At 41.3% G+C, this 19,570-nt stretch overlaps 1 protein-coding gene across 1 annotated transcript; it reads left to right on the top strand.

Annotated features, from left to right (window-relative positions):
* The first annotated feature begins 523 nt into the window (after positions 1 to 523).
* cwf19l2 (CWF19 like cell cycle control factor 2) lies at positions 524 to 18,788 on the top strand. Its single transcript, XM_068317398.1, has 19 exons — positions 524 to 617; positions 1,455 to 1,565; positions 1,872 to 1,997; positions 2,227 to 2,331; positions 3,342 to 3,461; positions 3,851 to 3,944; positions 5,235 to 5,350; positions 5,924 to 6,452; positions 6,607 to 6,844; positions 8,256 to 8,370; positions 9,826 to 9,927; positions 12,132 to 12,260; positions 12,834 to 12,971; positions 17,098 to 17,310; positions 17,580 to 17,696; positions 17,849 to 18,004; positions 18,100 to 18,180; positions 18,318 to 18,419; positions 18,508 to 18,788. Exons 1-19 carry the CDS (start codon positions 525 to 527, stop codon positions 18,646 to 18,648), a joined length of 2,826 nt encoding a protein of 941 aa, XP_068173499.1. The 5' UTR covers position 524; the 3' UTR covers positions 18,649 to 18,788.
* The last annotated feature ends 782 nt before the right edge of the window (positions 18,789 to 19,570 follow it).

Genomic DNA, 19,570 nt, shown 5'->3' with positions numbered 1-19,570 from the left:
TTACTAAAGCTGATGACATGTATAGTCTGTCGGAACAGACACATGTATCGTGAAATAAATTGCTAAAAATGCACACACACGTATTAAAGTGCCTTATTTGGTGACTGCGGAATACACATGAGATTTATAATGTTAGGATATGACAGCTAAAATTAAGTTCATTTTTTAAATTGCCTTTAAAAATCACATTACTGGAGAGTTCAGATGTGTTTCCTCTGTTGGAGCAACCGAATGTTTCAGAACTCATCTAACACGCCGGTACTACACGTAAAATTTGCCAATTTGTCTGCATATATTTTAGGAACAGCTAAGAATATAGTTTATTGAATATTATCTAAACTGTTTTTGAACGACGTTACTAATATTTTACATATAATTAATATCGGGCAGTAATAATTATTCCTCACTGGCTATAAACCGCACAGCTCCTAATTCTAAGGCGCTTTCCGTGGGGACTACAACTCAACGGTTGACGTAAAGTGTTGACGCTTTACGACATTTATCAAAACATTTACGACAGTGTCATGGCGGCGCACGGAGTCAGTTTTGAGAGCTCGAACAGCATCGAAGAAAGAAAGGCTGTCAAACGACAGGCACGGGAAGAAGCGATAGAAAAAGTACGATATATGACAATAACCAATCCTATATTTGATTTTAATTTGGTTTATTTACAAGTTATATTTTAAATGTTGTCAGTTCCGTTTAAATGAAAGCTTGGAATGCTAGGTCAGCTAACAACACGATAATGCTCGGGACTGTCGATTTTAGCGTTTCAACAGAATAACTTTGATTTGTTGTCATAATCCGGTAGTTAGAGTTATAGATAGGTAATTACAGGACAATTGCAGGACGATGAGCAGTAAACAGGTCATCTGCCTCCTCACTTGTGCTCCAAATGGTCAAAGCAAAGCTCGTAGGTCATGGGATCTGATCGATCAGATCAAAGTAGGGAGAGGAAGAAGTGGCTATTAGCTACCTAAGAACTGTCCAGTGTAACCGCATCCCATTCATAAGATACGAGAGCACACAGACACATCAACCGGTGTGAAAATCTCTCCCTAAAAGTAATAATAACACCAATATCATTAGTAGTGTGATCATCACATGAAATGTTTGAGCTATACAATCATATCTCATTGTCGGATGTAATACATTTTTGCATTACTGATTTTCAAGACCTAAATTGATTCCTATCAGCAGAATCACAGCAACACAAAGACAATGTCATTATTTTTGTAACAAGAATAGTGTCTGTATGTGAACACAGTGCATGTGTATACATTCTTTTTAATTGTATGTACCTATTGGCTGGTATTAGCCCACAGAATCATTTCACGCTTGAATGATTTCAGTGATCATTGTTTGCAAACCTAAATGCTGGTGTTCCGTTTCGTTGAATCATAATTCACTTCAGAATGACTGTTTTCCCCTCTTGTCCCAATTGTGTTTTTCAGGCTAAGCAGCAGTATGAGAAAGAAGAGAGAAGGAAGGAGCTGAAGAGGCAGAGAGGGGAGGACACCTGGATGCTCCCTGAGATCAACCAGAGGCTGCAACAGATTGAGGAAGTATGATACAGCAAGCCTTTTTTTTTTTTTTACTTCTACAGTTTTGTATGTATGGAAGGGATTATCCAGAAACACGAAAATGGCAATGTAAAATCATTTCTGATGTAATTAGTTACATCTGAAACACACTCCCAGGACAAATTCCTAGTTTTCTGCCATTGTGGACACACAAACTGAAGAAAGGAATACAAATGCTTTATTCTTTAATAATTTGTGTGATTATGCGCACTATAAATGCCACATCCTAATAACAAATAAGTTCAAAGCACAAACAACACATGATTTATTGAATGTGCTCACTTTTAGGAGGGATCTGTTAAGAGCAAGAAGAAGAAAGAGAAGAAATCTAAAAAGAAAAAGGAGAAGAAGAAGAAGGTCAAGAAGGAGAAGAAGAACACAGAAGCAGCAGATGACTCTGATGACAGCTCAGAGGTAAGTTGTTCACTAATTTTACACCGCAGGTTTTCTTTAAACAAGGTTTAAAATTAATGTGAAAAATATCAGTAAGACTTATTTGATTAGATAGCTACTTCATGACTCATTGCAAGGCTTTAATTAATATTACAATTTATGAATACATTTTCGACACGAGTGGTGGTTCTCCACAAAGCTTTTTCATTCTTCACCCTCATTTTCCCCCTCCTCCCTCTCTGTGTGTCAGGATTCAGAGAAGGAGTGGGTTGAGTCTCAGCCTCAGACACAAGTCGCCAAAGTCTGGCAATCCAAGCCTTCAGAGAGCAACTTGTGTCCGACCCAGAATGCCCAGGTAACAACCTAATCTCATCTGACTAATACACCATAGGAATATGAACGATGATGAATACCAGGAACTATCTGGAGACACAAACTTTTTGCAGCTTTTTATTAGTTTTCAAAGTCCTCTCTTTTCTTCCAAATATTAAATTCAATCTACCAGTCAAGTCCATTTACCTCAGTGGAAATAGAGAAACACGCTAAGTAGAGTATAACATTCTGGAGGTAATGCTACATCACAGAGCAGAGTTTTGTTTTAAGGATGAGTGATTAGAGAACCCTGGTTAACAGGTAAGATATAACTAATTCAGCTGGTAATATCTGTCAGTGCATGGATCTGTAAGACATTCGCTCATCCAGTCACTCCCAGGCTTGAACTTCTGTTGCAAATGTAGGCACGAATGGTGGTTGCACATTGTGGCAGCCGTAAAACTCCAGCACCAATAAGTTAGAAGAGAGGCTAAGCATATGACAGCATGTCATGGCACTGTACGGATTGAGCCTGCTTAACGTTCCCACAGCAGCTGACAACGTGTCTCTGGTTGCCAAGCAATTTCAGTACTGAATGAATTGGAGAAAACTCAGACGTCCGTGAACAAATAGCTGAATGGAAGCGCATGGTGAAGCCCATGATAGCAATTTACAGATTACATGTCAACAACTTAAAGGACGTGTGTTAATAACGTAATGAAAGCAAAGTCAGAGAGTAATTATGTTAATGATCATGGTTTCAATATTGATCGGTATAATCATAGTAATGCATTCTGCATAATTGAGCAGCTCTGTTCTGTACATGCAGACACGCCTACGCTTGTTTTGATGGAACCAGCTTTCTTTACTTAGAAGTTAGGTAGTTTTAAAGACTTATTTTTCTGTGTACTGTCTGTGTGTTTGAGAACACATTTGTCATGACCAGTTAATTATGTCCTTACTTGCGCTCAGGACATATTTTTTATGTTCTTAGTTGCACTTATTTGGTTGTAGACTCTCTATGACCACAAACACACACAATCTTTTCTATAGAGAGATGAATGGATGACATTTGACTTCCTGGCAATGAAAACCACGTCTACCGCAGAGAGGAGGGCTGAGAAAGACCGACTGAAAGAGGAGGAGAGAGCAAAGGCTCAAGCTATTGAACAGGTGTGTGCTTTTTGTTTTTTTTAAACTTTAATTTTTAATTTGTGATGACTTATTCCAATCTGCTGTAGTTCTTATCATCAGTCTTTTAATGAGATTCTTCAAATTCAAACGTGTTCCTTATTTCAATCTCTATGCAAAATGACCTGCTTGTGTGTATGAGTGAGAAAAAGAGTGACTGTGTTTTTGTGTGCATGTATCACACACTAATAGAAAACACTGTGGTAGTCGGTCTTCTGATTTTACCAACTGTGTGGTTACCAAGGTAACAGAGGTTGACCCAGTCTTGGACAGCAGCATATTGTGCTTAGTGTGTGTGTATTTTTGTCCAAACTATAACATTATTACCCCTGTTGCGCTATATCATTAACGTGTATTTATCATTCCCACAGGCGGGTTTGCATAAATTGGAGCTAAACCCGTATTGGAAAGATGGAGGATCAGGTCTGCCCCCAGAGGAGAAGGATGGTAATGCAGCAACAAAAGGTAAAGCTGGAGATCGGTTTATAGGGTTATGTTGCAGATTTTCCAGCTCATTTAGATGCAATATAAACATTCTCTTAGCAGTGCAGAGGGCAAGGCTTCTGCAATATAACATAGTTATTGCCTGGTGTCACTTGCGTGCAGTGTAGACATTTCTGTACAAATACAAGCTACGTATCCTCTCCAGTGTTTACATTCAGCAGTTTATAGCCTACATTGTTTTTTTCTGCCTGTCCTTAATTTACTCTCATCCCCCTTTTCTTGTCCCCTCTTGACTCTATCTGTCGGTTTCTTTGTCACCTCTCTTCTCTTGGTTCTTTTCTGCTAATTCCAATTCATTTGCTGTTTAAACTTTTTTTTTCTTTGCATATCATTTCTGTTTACTCAGCTGCCTTTCAAATGTAAATGTTTAAATGTATATTATTGATGAATAACAACCCTGATATCAGAAAAATAAAATGGATTTGTGTGCAAAAAGGGCACGGTGGAGGTTTGACAGAATGATGAGTAGAGCTACCGAGGGAGTGAATGTTGGATTTAAAGACCGACAGACGGAGAGTAAACCATCTTAAGCTGACAAGCAAATGCTCGTATGTGTGCATATGTCTGTCTCTGCTCTGGAGTTGTCATGGCGTCCCTTTTGTAAGCTTTAAAAACAATCAACAAAATTATCTGTCGCAAACATCACACACACATACACAGACATGCATGCACACAGCGTGTTGTCTCATCTTGTGTTATAATTTTGAGGTTGCATGCAGTACAGTCGGATGACTGTCAACTTTAAACGTTGCACATTTGTTTTCTTCAGATTAAAATCAAAGGAATTCTTGATAAATGATCAGTTTGAAATGAAAAGACAGTTTACAGATTAAAGTGGTGCAACAAAGGAATTCAGCTCTGTGTTGGCGACAGTTTAATTGGTTGTTCTTGTGAATGAACAAAAAGCATAATACCTTGAACATCATAGAGCTCATCTATGAAGATTTTACCCTTCCTCATTGAAAGTAGGAGCTACAGATGAAGAAAACTTGCCCAAATCTGATACTGATTGTTATTCTTGACCAGAGGTTCTGATCATCATTTTCCAGGAATGATCACAAGGGAGATTTATGAACTGTTTTTGAAATAACTTTCATGCTTTGGAGGTGTTTTGGAGGAATTCCTTCAGCCACTGGTTGATCTTTCCAAAACGCAGGACTGAATGCTACTGAAACTCGTTCCAAGTTTCTTCCAAAATTCTTATTTTTTCTGACTTCTTTTTAACTTTTCACCCTTTCGCCTTTTGTGCAGTTTCAGTAGTGAATGATGGAGGCTTAAGCTGGCTGAGGAAGAACTACCAGAGGATGAAGGAGCAGGCAGAGAGGGAGCAGCGCAGCCTGAACGACGTGGTGGCTGAAAGATACGGAGTGAGAACCGATGGCACACATTCATATCCTCCATTTAGCACATACAGTTATGTGAAAAATCCGCAAAGCTGAGGACGACATTATCTAGTATTCAGCTTGTTATGTTTTGTTTTTTTCTGTGTGACAACTCCGTCAGCAGTAGCATTTTATCTCATTTGCATTTCGTCTTGGAAAGTAAAGACGTGCTTTGTGCAGTAATTGAATTGTTGTCATTATCACCTTACAAAATCATCTATTTGCAGCAGTTTGTTTGGTAATTGTGTACTATAATATTTTAGAATCCTCTGACAGACATTAGCGCAGACCAGATCAGATTTGTAATCTAATTTTCAGGAGAGGCAAATTTAATTAAATTGTCCCGAAACTCCTGTAATCTTAGCCCAACATTATCTGGGCAGACTCTTCCTGAATCACATTGGAAGCAGCTTTAGAGTAGCCCACACTAGAGCGACATTTTCCAGTTGACCTCCAAGACAGTGCCTCAGGTAGATAGTTTTAATGAGAATCTAAAATGCAAAACCTGACAAAGGGCTCTTGTGTATAATGTCTGTTTTTGTTTTTCTTGCCTTGTAGTCAATGGAAATCTTTCAGCAAAAGCTTGCAGCTGCAGAGGAAGCAGTATACGGACAGAGGAGAGAAGCAAGAGAAGGAGGCAGGTGGAGGAAAGGGGACAACGACTATGAAGAGAGATGGAGTCGAAAAGAACGAGATGGACCAGAGAGAGATCGATGGTGTAGAAACGAAAGGGAGAGGGACTCGCCACCCATGGAAGAGGAGAGACACCGCTCTGTCAGAGCAGAGGAGAGGGAGAGCAGAGGGTATAGAGGCAGGGATGCAGAGAGAGGCCGAGATGGAGACAACTATAGAGAGAGGGATAGAGAAAGAGAAAGAGAGGGGAGGAAGGATAGAGACAGAGAGAGAGATAAAGAAAGAGACAGGGATAACGGAAAAGATGTACATAGGGACAGCGGGAGGAATAGTGAAAGAGAGAGGCCAAGTGCATCATTATCATCCTCCTCCAGGCGAGAGCCGTCACACCTTCCTGTTCTTGGTTCACTAAACAGTCGCTTCCTCAAACCCTCTGAAGATGACAGTGGTGAAGGTGGGTTGATGCCGAGGCCTTTCCTTTAGACATATGAAACTGAATTTTGATCTTATTTAAACCAAAAATATGTCCAGTTTTTATTAAAAAATGAAACTTGATGCACAGTTAAACATGTAAGCCTGACATGCTTTCTAATCGCCTTTCTGTCCAGCTCCAGAACGCCGTCCTCCGCCATCAAAACTGTCTGCAGGGTTCCTGAAACCTAGCTTAGACGACGAGGATTCTCGTCTTCCTCGTAGAAGCCTTCCAGCCTGGAAGAAGAGCAGCAGCCCTGCCTGTGAATCAACATCTAACACAACACAACCAGATAGAGAGAGAGATTCTGGGAAAGCTGTAACTGCTGGTCAAGACAGTCTGCATGGAGATAAAGCTGCTGCGACGACCTTGAGGTTTTAAGCCTTTTAATTTGTTGCCTTGTCACCACACTTCATTGATTGTTCTACGTGCATGTTGATGAATGAATCCGCCCTGTAATCACTGCTTCCCCTTTAATTTATTGTCAGCACGCATGAAATTATATTTCCCAATCATTATAGCAGTGAATCTGATACTACACACACATAAACACACTTTTTTCATTTTCCTTTGGGATTCAATACTACATTTAAATATCTATTAAGGATCTATATATCTGCCTACGTATCTTTTGCAGCCTGTGTAGATGTTAAACTACCAGCTGGATTAATGATGGGAACACAAAAGCATGTGAGCTAATGGAAGACAATCCATAAAAGGCATCAATCTACTTTAGGTCAAGTTAACGTATTCAGATAACCTCAACAGATATTTTCTCACGGTAATCCCTTCCATGAAACATGTCTGTGGCTCCACATGTGTATTTGATTAGTCCGAAGAGATCTGCATGACCTGCCGAAGGACTTATCTGCTTTGGTCTTGATATTCACAGAACAGAACTCCCTCTGAACTCTTAGCCTGTAACTCATACGTTATCAGCGCTGCTGTTTTTTTTTCCTGGGTTAATAGTTGTTTTTTTGTTTTCTTTTAGTAACAAATGTCTGCGTCTGCAGCATACATCAATACTGCTTCTCATATAAAGGGGCACTTTGTTGCGGCAGCGCTCGGTACCACAGAAACATCATCTTTTAGACCGAGTCAAATGGCAGCATTATATGCTTTTATGTCTTCTTATTTTCATTACGGTTGCAGGCCAGATGTCGGACTATCACCGCTTTGTAAAGCCGCTGTGGCTGTTCAGTGTGTTGCCTCATTAGGCTAAGTTGTTTGGGTAAACCAGCACCCAGAACCCCTGCAGCATGAAATGAGTCTTCAGTGTGGCAGCCGAATGAAATGAGGCTATGAGAAGTGTAATAGCCTAGAACGATGCTTCCCGGGCTGCAGTGCAGATCCTCCCAGGCAAAGCTGTAATGATCTCAGGGGGCACAAAGACTCAAATGAATCATAACAGTGTGAGAGTGTAGATATAAAAAAAACAACTAGATGGTTAAATTAAAACTTCACTAATAGGTTTCCCATTAGAGGACTTAGGACTATTATTAGGATGTAATAATTAAGTCATTAAATGTCTTTTAACAGAGGGTGAGTTATAGGATAAACCTGGAGGAAGAGGAGAGAGGAGCCGTTAGTGTTTCACCGGTCATGATGTCATAAACCTCACAAACCACCAGGACTTTAAATCTGAAAGCTTTTATCGTCAAGGTTGTGACTTTGTTGTTTCATACATTGGTGACGTATTGTTGCGGGTTTGAAGAACGCTGAGCCTCCTTTTGTCCCATTTAAGTTTTTGGCTACCCTTCAGAATGTTTTTCTTATTTACCCCAGGAGTGAGAGTGAAAGTGAGGAGGAAGAGGAGGAGGAGGAGGCCCCCCTGCTGTCGGAGGAAGAAATGAACAAACTAGGAGCCAAACTGGTGAAGGCAGAGATCATGGGCAACACGGTGAGTTGGTTTAGTCGGTTCATAACGACATATTAGAGATCAGTGTGTTTGGGTTAGGAAAGGAAATCATGGAGGAAGATCTCTTCATCCGTTTAATGTTAAGGCTGCATGTTAAAGGTGTTAAAGTGTGTTCTTTGTGATGATGGAACAGCACATCTATTAATTTATAGTGTTAATAATCCTCGTGCTGTGCTCCATGTATCAGTTACAAAACACGCACACACACACACACACACACACACATTTACAATGCATACAAATGCAATCGGTCCGACGTCTCGCAACTCACAGTGAAACAATCTTAATGATTTTCCCAACCTTCCTTTGATGTGTGTGTGTGTGTGTGTGTGTGTGTTCAGTGCCTCAAGCTATCTTAGCTTGCCTTTTATGCTTGTACTTAAAGGTATCCGTATCTTGTCATGGAAGCAGAGATCAAAAGGCTTTGTGTGTGTTACAGATGTTTTTTCCACTCATTTCTCTGTAGTTTTTGTGACGTCGAGTGCTAGCACTTCATCGAAAAGCTCCAAACGTGTGCACTCTCAAATTATGCTCTACAATGATCAAATAACAGTTGTTAATATCAGCTTTTTTCCTTCACGGTGTTTAATCATTGTTTGAACACCTTCTGTCTACACAGTAATGCGGCCCCACTCCAGGTTCATTTATACTCCTTCTACATCCGAAAATAAATACTTCCCTTTCAAATGATGTATCCGTCGACACCCACATGCTTCCGTGCGCCCTCTATGCTGGCATCGATGCATCCACAAGAGAATTAAAGAGTGTCAACTACAACAGGAATGGAGACTGTAGAGAGGGATCTTACTGATTGCTTCGGTAGTAAATGGTGGAGGTGCTGCTGGACTGGGAGGTGGTCTAAGAGGACGTTAAATACATGTCGACATGTGGACAGAGAGTTTCATCAGAAGCATCATCTTAACTGCGTCTGTAGATACTTGCCTCGCTTTAGGCACAAGGTTAAAAATAAATTAGGCTCATTTATGCTCAACATTAAAAACTACTCTGCTTTCATTTTTGTCCATGTTTGAGCACATTTTCTCAAAGTTTATGGATTCTGATGAAACGTAGTATTACAACTGGAAATCATTTTTTGTAATTACAGCCATAAATCCAACGAGGTTTGACAAATGTCTTTAGATTCTGCTTTTGCTCCTTTTCATTTTCCAGGTACAGCATCAAAACTTTATCTACTTCAGCCATTTTTGTAGTTGTTGATAGTTTTGACTCCTCGCTGCCTTCTACTGGAGGCATCAGTGCCAACGTAAAGAACGCCTAGAGTGTGTTGACAGGGACACCGTTTGAAACAGGCAAATTTATTTTCCTTCATGCACAGAGGAGAAAAACCGTCTGCTTAATTTTTCAATATTTTAAATATGCAGGCTTGTAACAGAATTTCTGTGTGTTGAAATGTGTGTGTGTGTGTGTGTGTTTTAGGCCATGGTTGAGAAGCTGAAATCACAACTGGAGGCAGCACATAAAGCCAAAGAAAGCCACGCCGCCCGAAAACAGCTTCAAGTGGCAGTTAAATCAAAGGAGGTCTGTAAATACTCAGCATACACTTTCAATGTCTCGGTCAATGTCGAAAAAGAGAAATAAAATAGCTGAGGCATTTAATTCTATTAGTTTAACATTAAATTTATAGGTTTTTCTTCAAGTGTAGAATTGACTAAAGATAACAACCCACATCCCCAAACTAAAGGAAAAGGAAAATATGATGAGAAAATAATGAAAAGAAATGATTTTTCTTTATAGAAATAAATTTTCCCCAACTCCATTTCTCATTTTTCTTCTTCTCTCCTTTTATGTGTCTCTTTGTTTAAACTCTGAGAGCAGCTCTCCCTCGGTCTGATACCTACTCAGTGCCATTTCACTCAGATTTACGGCTTATATCCCTACACACAATCAGATACATACTTCACTGCAGGTTTTCTCTAGGACTGCATAAATTCCCAGATACGGACACATCGTCCTACACTGGATCTACATGAATTCACTCTCAAGTCACGGATATAAAATGATCCAAAACCAACAATAGACAGATATAGACTTACACACACACACACACACACACACACACACACAGACACACGGAGCACACACACACTGACTCATGCTGTCAGGTTTATCTGCTAGCATCTTTTTCCTCTTCCATGCTCTGGATGCTATTCCAAACACTCGAGGCTATATCTTTACGAAACAACACTCGTATGCTCACACTTACAGAAGCAGCTGCATCCATCTCTCTCTCACTGTGCGGGGAAGAAAAAGCATGCACGCTCTCCTCTCCTGATGAAACAAAATTCTTTGCTCTTACATGCCACTGCTTTTGAAAGGATTTTGTTTGAAGTTTCTTTGCTGCTTGGCTTTTTACCTCTTGACATCTATATAGAAATAGCTCCTGTTTGGCATTTTACAAGACCCTAATGGGAAATAAACGTCTCTCCTTCCAGGGGTCATTCAGAGTGTGCGAGAGAATGAGAAGGAGACAGATTGAGACAGGGGGGGCAGAGAGATTACTCTATATGCTACTCAGTCAGCGCCGGCTGTACAGGCAATTAACACACAGCAAATGCAGTGTCCTGAAAGAGCACTGCTTTATCTCCTGTGTCCGGCGTTGCTAAAGTTATCTGGTTCCACACGCATGCATACTCACAAATAAATTATTTCCGACATGAACGGTCTCCAGACAACTTTCTAAACACTTGGAAAACAGGCTCTGATTATTTATACAAGCCCGTATGTTATCATTTAGAAGTCAGGCCAGATTTATCCCCACTAAGGCTGTCCTGTCCTGGGTGAAATACTGGGGTGAGACCCTCAGCAACATTTCAGAGAAAATGTCATCATTCTTGGGTTTTAGTGCACTTATCAGCTGAGAGACACGTCATCCTCATTAGAGATGGAGCGCCGTTGATTTGCATCATCCTTCCAGTCTGTCTTATTATGGAAGTGTTTTGGCTCGTCTTGGCTGTACAGTATTTGGACTTCTGTTGCCTCCTTGGTTCAAATTGAGCTTTTTAAATACATGTAGAGTCTTGAAAGTGCTAACTGTTAAGTGGAGCAGAGAAATGATTCCCCTGTATCACCACCATGTCAGCGTGATAGCCGTGGCCGAAGGCAGTTGGTTTTCATGTGGCCTGTCTGTGCATTTGTCCATTCTGTTCTTTACTGTATCTCTATGTATCCAGAGGCGATCTCTTTCTGCTCAGCTAAAGATATTGGTCGGTGCTCACGTTTACCACTGCACGAATCAGACATGTTTTAGGTCATTATCACTCAGAGCCACGGCTTCTATATTTTAACAGTCTCTTGCTTCCTTGCAAACCATCTAATATTGTAAAACTTCCTTTGTTTGACAAAACCAATGCAATTCTTGCCACATATCTTCTTTAATTGCTGTTTTTTTGCCTCCCTTTTTGGCCCCTTTTCTGTAACTAAAAGCTTAGTAACTGGAGGAACTCATTAATTTATCTCACTGCTTTTAGACACAGAATACACACATTGGATTTACGCACAAGTGCTTCTTGACCTAATTTGTGCTGCAATGTGTTTATTTTGAGCGCTTATGTGCACCCTTGAATATGTGCACGGCAGTGAATTTGTGACACTCATCTTGGCCGTCCACCTTATAAAGGTGGCATCGCCTGGATCGTTGTCATTAGTAGACAGAGCGTTTGTGCAGCACCCAACTAAAGTAATCAAAAGTGAAAATGACACGTTGGACATGTTTTGTTTTCTAGGTCGCGGGTCGTTCCAGCGAAGACAAAGACGTCTTGCTCTTCAGAACGGACGAATCAGGTCGGGCCTGGCCCGTCAGCGGCCCCTCTGGACCCCAGGAGCCACGTGGAGGACGACGGAAGAAGAAACCGGTAAATAGAGAGGGAGGATTAACGAATCAATGGTAGAATAATGGTAAAAGCAGATACTGAACTGCATAAAATCGCCACCGCTTGGGACAAAGAGAGGAACCTCTTCACGAATGCAATAGAAGGAAGAGCTGTTCAAAAAAATGGATTAACAAATGCGAGGCTTGTGCCATGCTATTTGTTCCTTGTCATTTGATATTCAACATAGTGTGTAATGAGAGCCGCAACTCCACCAGACTCCAAATTGAAGTGTGTATAATGTAAACACAGCTCACCAGTCCAGTTCTCTGTTTATGCGCCAGATAAATTTATTAAGTGGCACAGTCTCCTTTACTGTCTGGCTCTGTATCCCCACCTCTAATTAATTTCAACCTCTCTCTCAGTTCCGCCGTCCTTCGCCTCTCACTTCCTCATCCGCCCTTTCTAGGATGTGATTTGAATAGATTTTATGATTGCGTCTTCTTAGCATGCCACGTTCGAACTTCCTGCGAATTTTCCTGTTCACCAATTTCTCTCCTCGTTCCCCCTTTCCCTTTATTTTTTTCCACACTCCTTTCCATTTCCCTCGGCCTTCAGATTGAGACTCATGTTGATGGGCAGCGTGTGCGCTACTTCCAAGATGATGATAATATGGGTCTGAAGGAGATGGTGAGGAGGGAGAAGATGAGCTCTGCACAGGATCAGAACGCCCTCTACTCTCGTATGGCTGCCAAGGTAAGAAAGCAGCGCTGCAAAGCTGCAGCAGCTGAAAACATGATTGAGAATGGATGTTGATAATTATTACAACAGATAGTGTAGGAAATTAAAGGTGTCCATTGCTCAGCAGATGTTGCCGTGTCTTAAAATGATGTTGAAACCCCCAAAAAAACGAATTATCCTAGCTTTGTAGATGTTTGCCAACACGTAGTTTTCTTCTTTTTTGTTTTTCGGTGAGTTGCTGGCTCTCCCATTCCATTTTCACCCGGTAATATAAAAAAAACAAAACATGCATGAGTCAAACAACACTAAGTCCCACTCAAAAAAAAAAGAAGGAAAACAAGACCACAAGGCCACTGGAGGTCAATACTCCACGTTACATTTAACTTACTGGCAGTTAGCCTTGGAGAGCAAAGATGAACTACTCCTTCTTCTGTCAACACAATACATTAACACTGTAATAAATGATAAGTTTTATTTGTTTTCTGCATTCTTTCCCCATTTTTCTGAATGTGGGAGTACTGGTCGTTTGTGTTTTCACTGTTTTCAGAAAACCTCGGTTGGCGTGCACTCCCCTTTATCCTCTGTGTGTTCCTTCTCTGGTCAGCTAGATTTAACAGAATTATTTAGAACCCTGCTTGTCAAATTGGGATTCGCATGGCAAGTTTGTGTTATGGATGCTGCTTCAGCCGTAAGCTTGAATCACTAAATTTAAGTTGAGCTTCTCTCTATTTGCCCCAGAGAAGGATTAGAGGCGCCGTGATGGACGTGTTCTGTCACTTCGCCTCACGCCCTCTCAATGGCTTTTCACTCTCTCTATCGCCGACCTTTGTTGCGATGCTGTGTAAGTGCCAATGGGGGGGCTGTCTGACAGCCTGACTGACGTATTGAACGATGCATTGGAAATAACTGCGGGGGTTTCTCCGCAACAATATTCAATGCGCAGGACCAAACTGAGGCCACGGTTTGAAAAAAAAAAAAAAAAAGCTCAAAGCCTGGTCTGAGTCTGTAAGGGAGAACAACGCTCCAGTGTTCCCATCGATTCTTGTGTCTGTAAACAAACTGGGACAGCGTCACAAGCGACGATGGGAAAACACCTCCGTTAACCAGCAGTGCAGTCATGGTGGTGTTTCCAGGAAACACACCGTAGAGGTGAATGTGTTTGAAACACGTCTGTACAGCAGAGCCTCACTGGGATGTCGACCAATGGGGAGGTGAAAACACATTCCCTCATTTCTAGATAACATTGATGAAATCTGTTGTCCCTGTTCGTAACAACTTAGCTACTATATGGATGACTCAGATTTGAGCTCTAACTAGTATGATAATAAACTACAGGAGTTACCATTGTGTTGAAAATCACCCCAATTTAAAAACTAGCATTGTGTGAAATAGTGTGTATTTCCTACAGCTTATTATTTCAAATCATCACCACTTACATGCGTGATGTCGTCAATAAATGAAGCTTATTTTCTATTTCTACTTTCAGCTTTTCCCTGTTGAGATTAGATTATCTGTCTCCATCTAGATGGCAAACTGGCCCCCGCTCAACCCACCACTGAAATCCCATTTATGTGATGCGCATATTGTATTAGCATTGGCCGTTACACACGATGCCACAATCAGCACGCTCCTGCTGGTTTATCTGAACTCGGACCAGCAATTTTTATAATTGCAACAAAGTCTTGTGCTCCCATTGGCTGTCGTGCAGCCCTGGGTTTCAAATGTTTCGCCCAAGGACACTGTCAACCCCACGAAGAGACATTTCATTCCATCTCCTGAGCCAAAGCTGCCCCCTTAGGAGTCCTGACTGCAGCACAGTGCAGAGATTCACTTTTTTTTAGGTTCTGAATAATTGATTGTAAAAATTAAAATAAGCTAAAACACACAGAAAATTCTTCAGGCTAGTTGAAGGAGCTTATGCATTATTTTCTCTTGCCACATTAACATTAAGAGAGCGTCTAATGAGCATGAGCTGAATGCCATTCTCTCCCATATTATCATTACGCATCTGGTGTACGCGGCCCCAGATGACGCTGCTAAAACAACTCGACGGTGAACGCAGCTGCAGACATTAGTCTCAACCTTTGGCTGGAATAATTTCACACACACTAGCTAAATGCACCAACTGTATTTTCCCCAATAAATGAAGCTGCATTGACCTCATTAGACGTAGTCAGGAAGTTATAAACGCACCGGATTGGTGAATCCTTTGGGAAATGTGGAAGCTGACTTTGGTGCTTATCTCTGGTTGTTAAGCTCAGCGTCAGCTATGTAACGTTGGACTGCTAAAGAGCTAAAACGTTGAACTACATTAGTCTGGCTCTTGCTGAATAGTTTGAAAACATGAATAAATCGGTTGCTTTGCTTCCAAAGCTGTTTGCATAGAGAGGCTGCGGCTTGCTTCCCGCGCTGCTCTCTGATCTTTCATTCCTTTTTATCTGTGGGATCTCCCACTTTTCTATATGACTCACCCTGTCCAGGATGTTTTGTGAGTGGTGGATATCAGGTGATTCGGTTGAGCGCTCTACCTCTCTTCTGGAGGGCTCCCCTTTTTTTTGTCTTTTTTTTTTTCTCCCCCCGCTGTCCTCCTTGTAGCAGCATAACTCTGTGCTTTCTCGCAGCTCCAGCTTTTTATTTGTTCCCTCTTCCCCTCGTTCAAGCCTTCATGAGGATGTTTAATATTCTCCTGCGCTCCGCCGCTGGCCCGAGTTAAGTTTCAAGTCTTTTTTAAGCACGACTTTCAAGTCAGTGTATGTTTGCCACTTGAGTCCCTCTCTGTCGTTATACTTGTTTTTCCCCCCCTTCTGTCTCATCTCCTCTGTGTGTGTGTGTGTGTGTGTGTGTGTCTGTGTTTTTGAATCAGATGTACAGCGGCACGAATCCTGTCAGCTGATTTAAATACAGTACTGCACCTTTCCATGAGCTCGGATATATTTTCATCCTTCCCTTCTCTTGTTTACCTCTCTTCTCAAGACAACAAGCATTGCAAAACTCCCACCTGTGTGCGTGCGTGTGTGTGTGTGTGTGAGAGAGAGAAATGGAAGCATTAATGAACAAAGACATGGGGGAGTTACCATAGCGATTATAAAACACAGACATTTTATCTCGTTTATTTTTTCACTCACTCACTCGCATGTACGTACGTTTTGCACCTACAAAGAGTGACACTAAAAATACATTTACAGTTACCATGGCAGGGTTTCTATAAATACCAGTTTTATCCATTGGTCAGAGACGGAGTTGGTTAAGTTAGACGACCGTCTTCGTCTGGAGATTTAACAAAATGTGTTTTTCAATCAAACAATCGTCTTCATCGTTTTCATCTCTCAGGTGTTTGCTGGATTAACAATCCATCATTAAAGTTCATCAGGAATATATCCACTTCGTATTAACTTATCACTTATGTAGAGACACAGTCATCAGTCTGTCATTATGACTAATTAGCCTTCATGTGTGTGTGTGTGTGTGTGTGTGTGTGTGTGAGAGAGAGAGACAGAGGGGGAGAGAGAGAGTCACCCTGCTTAGGTGCAGTCATTGGCACACACTCCTACACACACACACACACACACACACACACACACACACACACACTTCCTCCCACGCTGTCACTAAACTAATCCAATTTTCACTCACACACACACACACACACACACACTCCTACACAGCTCATTCTGCACACTCTTCAGCCATACTTTCCCCCCGCTCTCACATACACATCTCCAACCTGTTGCCGGGTCGCCATGGCGACAAGACTCAGCCATCGAAGCTCCGGAGTCGATGCCCGGCGTTCGCCTCACACTGGTAACATACAGAGAGGAACTTAGATGCAGGGCAGCGGAGGCACGTCACTGCGCACAGATTATTGTGTGGAAAGGATTATCATGACCTCCTTTTCTGTTTTTTTTTTATGTTTAAAGCCACATTTAGTTTCCTTATCAATAAAACAATCCCATCATTAAATAAAAAACACACCACAAAAAGAATTTGGTCATGTTCAGAGTGTGAACGTTGGTAATAATTTATGCCTCTTCCCAGATTTGGACTAGAATGATCCTGCTAAACAGTACTGACAAGCTCTCCTTTCTGTCTACTCTTGTTGTCATCTCTATCGCCGCCACTTCTCCTCCACTCCACTCTCCAGATGATGGGAAAGACAGATGGCGACAACTACACGCTGGATGACATGTTTGTGTCGGGTGCAGCGCAGCGGGAGGGCGAGGGGAGGGAGGAGGACAGGCTGAGGAACAAAGCCATCGGGGAGAGCAGGAGGCTGGCCGCCTCCATGGACAAATGCCGCCACTGCTTCAGCAGCCAAGAGCTCCAGAAGCACCTCATTGTGGCAATAGGGAGCAAGGTGAGAGGTGGTGGATGTTGGGTCAGGAGATCAATGATCCATTGAATAATTTAAGTTATTTTATTAAGCAGAAACATTTTGTTATTCATGCCTTTCAAATATGAGGATTTCTCTTGAATCTGTATTTACAGTTTTAAAAGAATGAGAAAACCAGAAAATATGTTTTTTTAAAAATGGTGAATTCATGCAAAATAATATTCTTTCAATCAACAAACTGATTCATCGATGTGTTTATATATATATTTTTGTTTCTGACATGTTGTTTCCAGGTGTATTTGAGCCTTCCCGCTGGCTTGTCGATGACGGAGGGTCATTGTCTTATCAGTCCTCTCCAGCATCACTGCTCTGCCACCGGATTGGACGAAGATGTCTGGTCAGAAATTCAGGTTAGCCAATCAGATCTCAGGATCTTTGGTCCAGGCTGAAGTGACATTACTGTCATTACTTTTAGATATACAAGATGATAATTGAATGTTAATTCTGTTTTTAATATTTACTTCAAACAAGAACAATTAAACTGCTGCTTCTCTGTCCTCAGCTGTTCCGACGTACTTTGGTGCGTATGTTTGAGTCCCAGGAGCTGGACTGTGTGTTTCTGGAAACACACATTAACCCACGCAAAAGACAACACATGGTCCTCGAGTGTATCCCTTTGCCCAAAGAGCTGGGGGATATGGCTCCCATATACTATAAGGTTTGTGTGTTTATTGACTCATCACTTTGATGAAGTTTTATTTGTCAGGTTTCCCACCGGATAGTGGTTAAACAACGATTTTTGTGTGCATTCAGAAAGCCATCTTGGAGTGCGATGAAGAATGGGCGATGAACAAAAAGGTCGTCGACCTCTCTTCAAAAGATATCCGTCAAGCTGTACGTAACATTTATGTAACATTTCTTTGGTTTTCTTTATATTTTGTCTCATTTCATACCGTTCATCTGTCCTTACTTGTTACATTTGCAACCTTTTGTCATTCAATCTTTTTAATTGTGCATTTAATGCCTCTTAGATTCCCCGTGGTCTGCCCTACTTTGCCGTGGACTTTGGAAACCAGGGAGGGTTTGCTCATGTCATTGAAAATGAAGACAAGTTCCCACATTACTTTGGCAAGGTCAGTGTGTGCATTAGGACCCTATATCTGGTGCATCGCTGAGCTTTTGTAGAAAGATTTCAAAATGTCCCGATTTTTTCACTCACAGGAAGTTGTTGGAGGTATGATGGACATGGAGCCCCGACGCTGGAGGAAGTTGATTAGAGAGAACTTTGATGATCAGAGGAAAAAAGTTCTGCAGTTTGCACAGTGGTGGAAACCGTTTGACTTTACCAAGACTGAGGGCTAGACACACACGCACACACACACACACACCGCGCAGGAATCAGTGTTTTCAAATGTGGTACATCAACTGTTGGACTTGAGAATCATGTAAAAATCCTTTTGGAAATTTTGAAAACTTTTTTTTCTTTTTTTTAAACAAAATAAAGCAACTTTGATGAAAGATTTTGCTGTTACCTATTTATTACATGCTAGAAATTGTTTCATATCACACACTTTTACAACAATGAAAAGACCAGTATCTCATTCCCTTATCAGGCAACAACACAATAACAGGTTGTTCTTGACAAACATGGAGGGAATGACTTTGTTAATAAATTTTCACATTTCTACCACATGTACAAAAGCATGAAGCCACGTCTTACGACCAACACGTGACGTGGAGCCGAGTTTGTCTTCTAAAGCCCGTTTTTCAATGTAATCTTCCCTGATGTCCATCTTGGAGATCTAATCTCTTTTCTCTATAGCCTCATCGTCTGCAGATGCCACTTATTTGTGAGGGGTTTCATAGGCATCAAAGCCACACGTGTGATGGGATGTGAAACGTGCATGAGCCACCGACCCCCGTGGCCCCGTGCATGTGACATTGTCAGGGTTTTCTCCTACTTTCATGCCCTTCCAGAGTCTCAGGAAATGAAGACGGTGCTCTGCTTAATGAGTCAATCAATCCTCATCAGAAACACAAGGGTGACCTTGTCTGGGTGAGTCATAGGCACAGATACCGCAGGTAGACTTCGTAATGAGTAGGTAGGATAATCATCTGTGGTACCTATGAGAACCCTTATTAGCATCTATATGTTTGATTTGTAATTACTCCTTTATGATTTGAATGTAGAAAGTATTGCTACCGTAAATAAGAGACGGACCACAGATGCTGCATCATTTTTAGGTGTACATTAGTGAAATAATTACCCTCTGCTTACACAAAT

This window comes from Antennarius striatus, chromosome 6 (genome assembly GCF_040054535.1).
Source record: "Antennarius striatus isolate MH-2024 chromosome 6, ASM4005453v1, whole genome shotgun sequence".
Taxonomy (NCBI): Eukaryota; Metazoa; Chordata; class Actinopteri; order Lophiiformes; family Antennariidae; genus Antennarius; species Antennarius striatus.
This window is presented reverse-complemented; position numbering and strand designations above follow the sequence as displayed.

Excerpts from the sequence above, each read along its gene's own strand:
- cwf19l2 (XM_068317398.1), top strand. The coding sequence starts at position 525 with ATGGCGGCGCACGGAGTCAGTTTTGAGAGCTCGAACAGCATCGAAGAA. Across the intron at positions 9,928-12,131 it reads TGGCAGTTAAATCAAAGGAG|GTCGCGGGTCGTTCCAGCGA; the intron begins GTCTGTAAATAC and ends TTTGTTTTCTAG. Across the intron at positions 12,972-17,097 it reads ACTCTCGTATGGCTGCCAAG|ATGATGGGAAAGACAGATGG; the intron begins GTAAGAAAGCAG and ends TCCACTCTCCAG.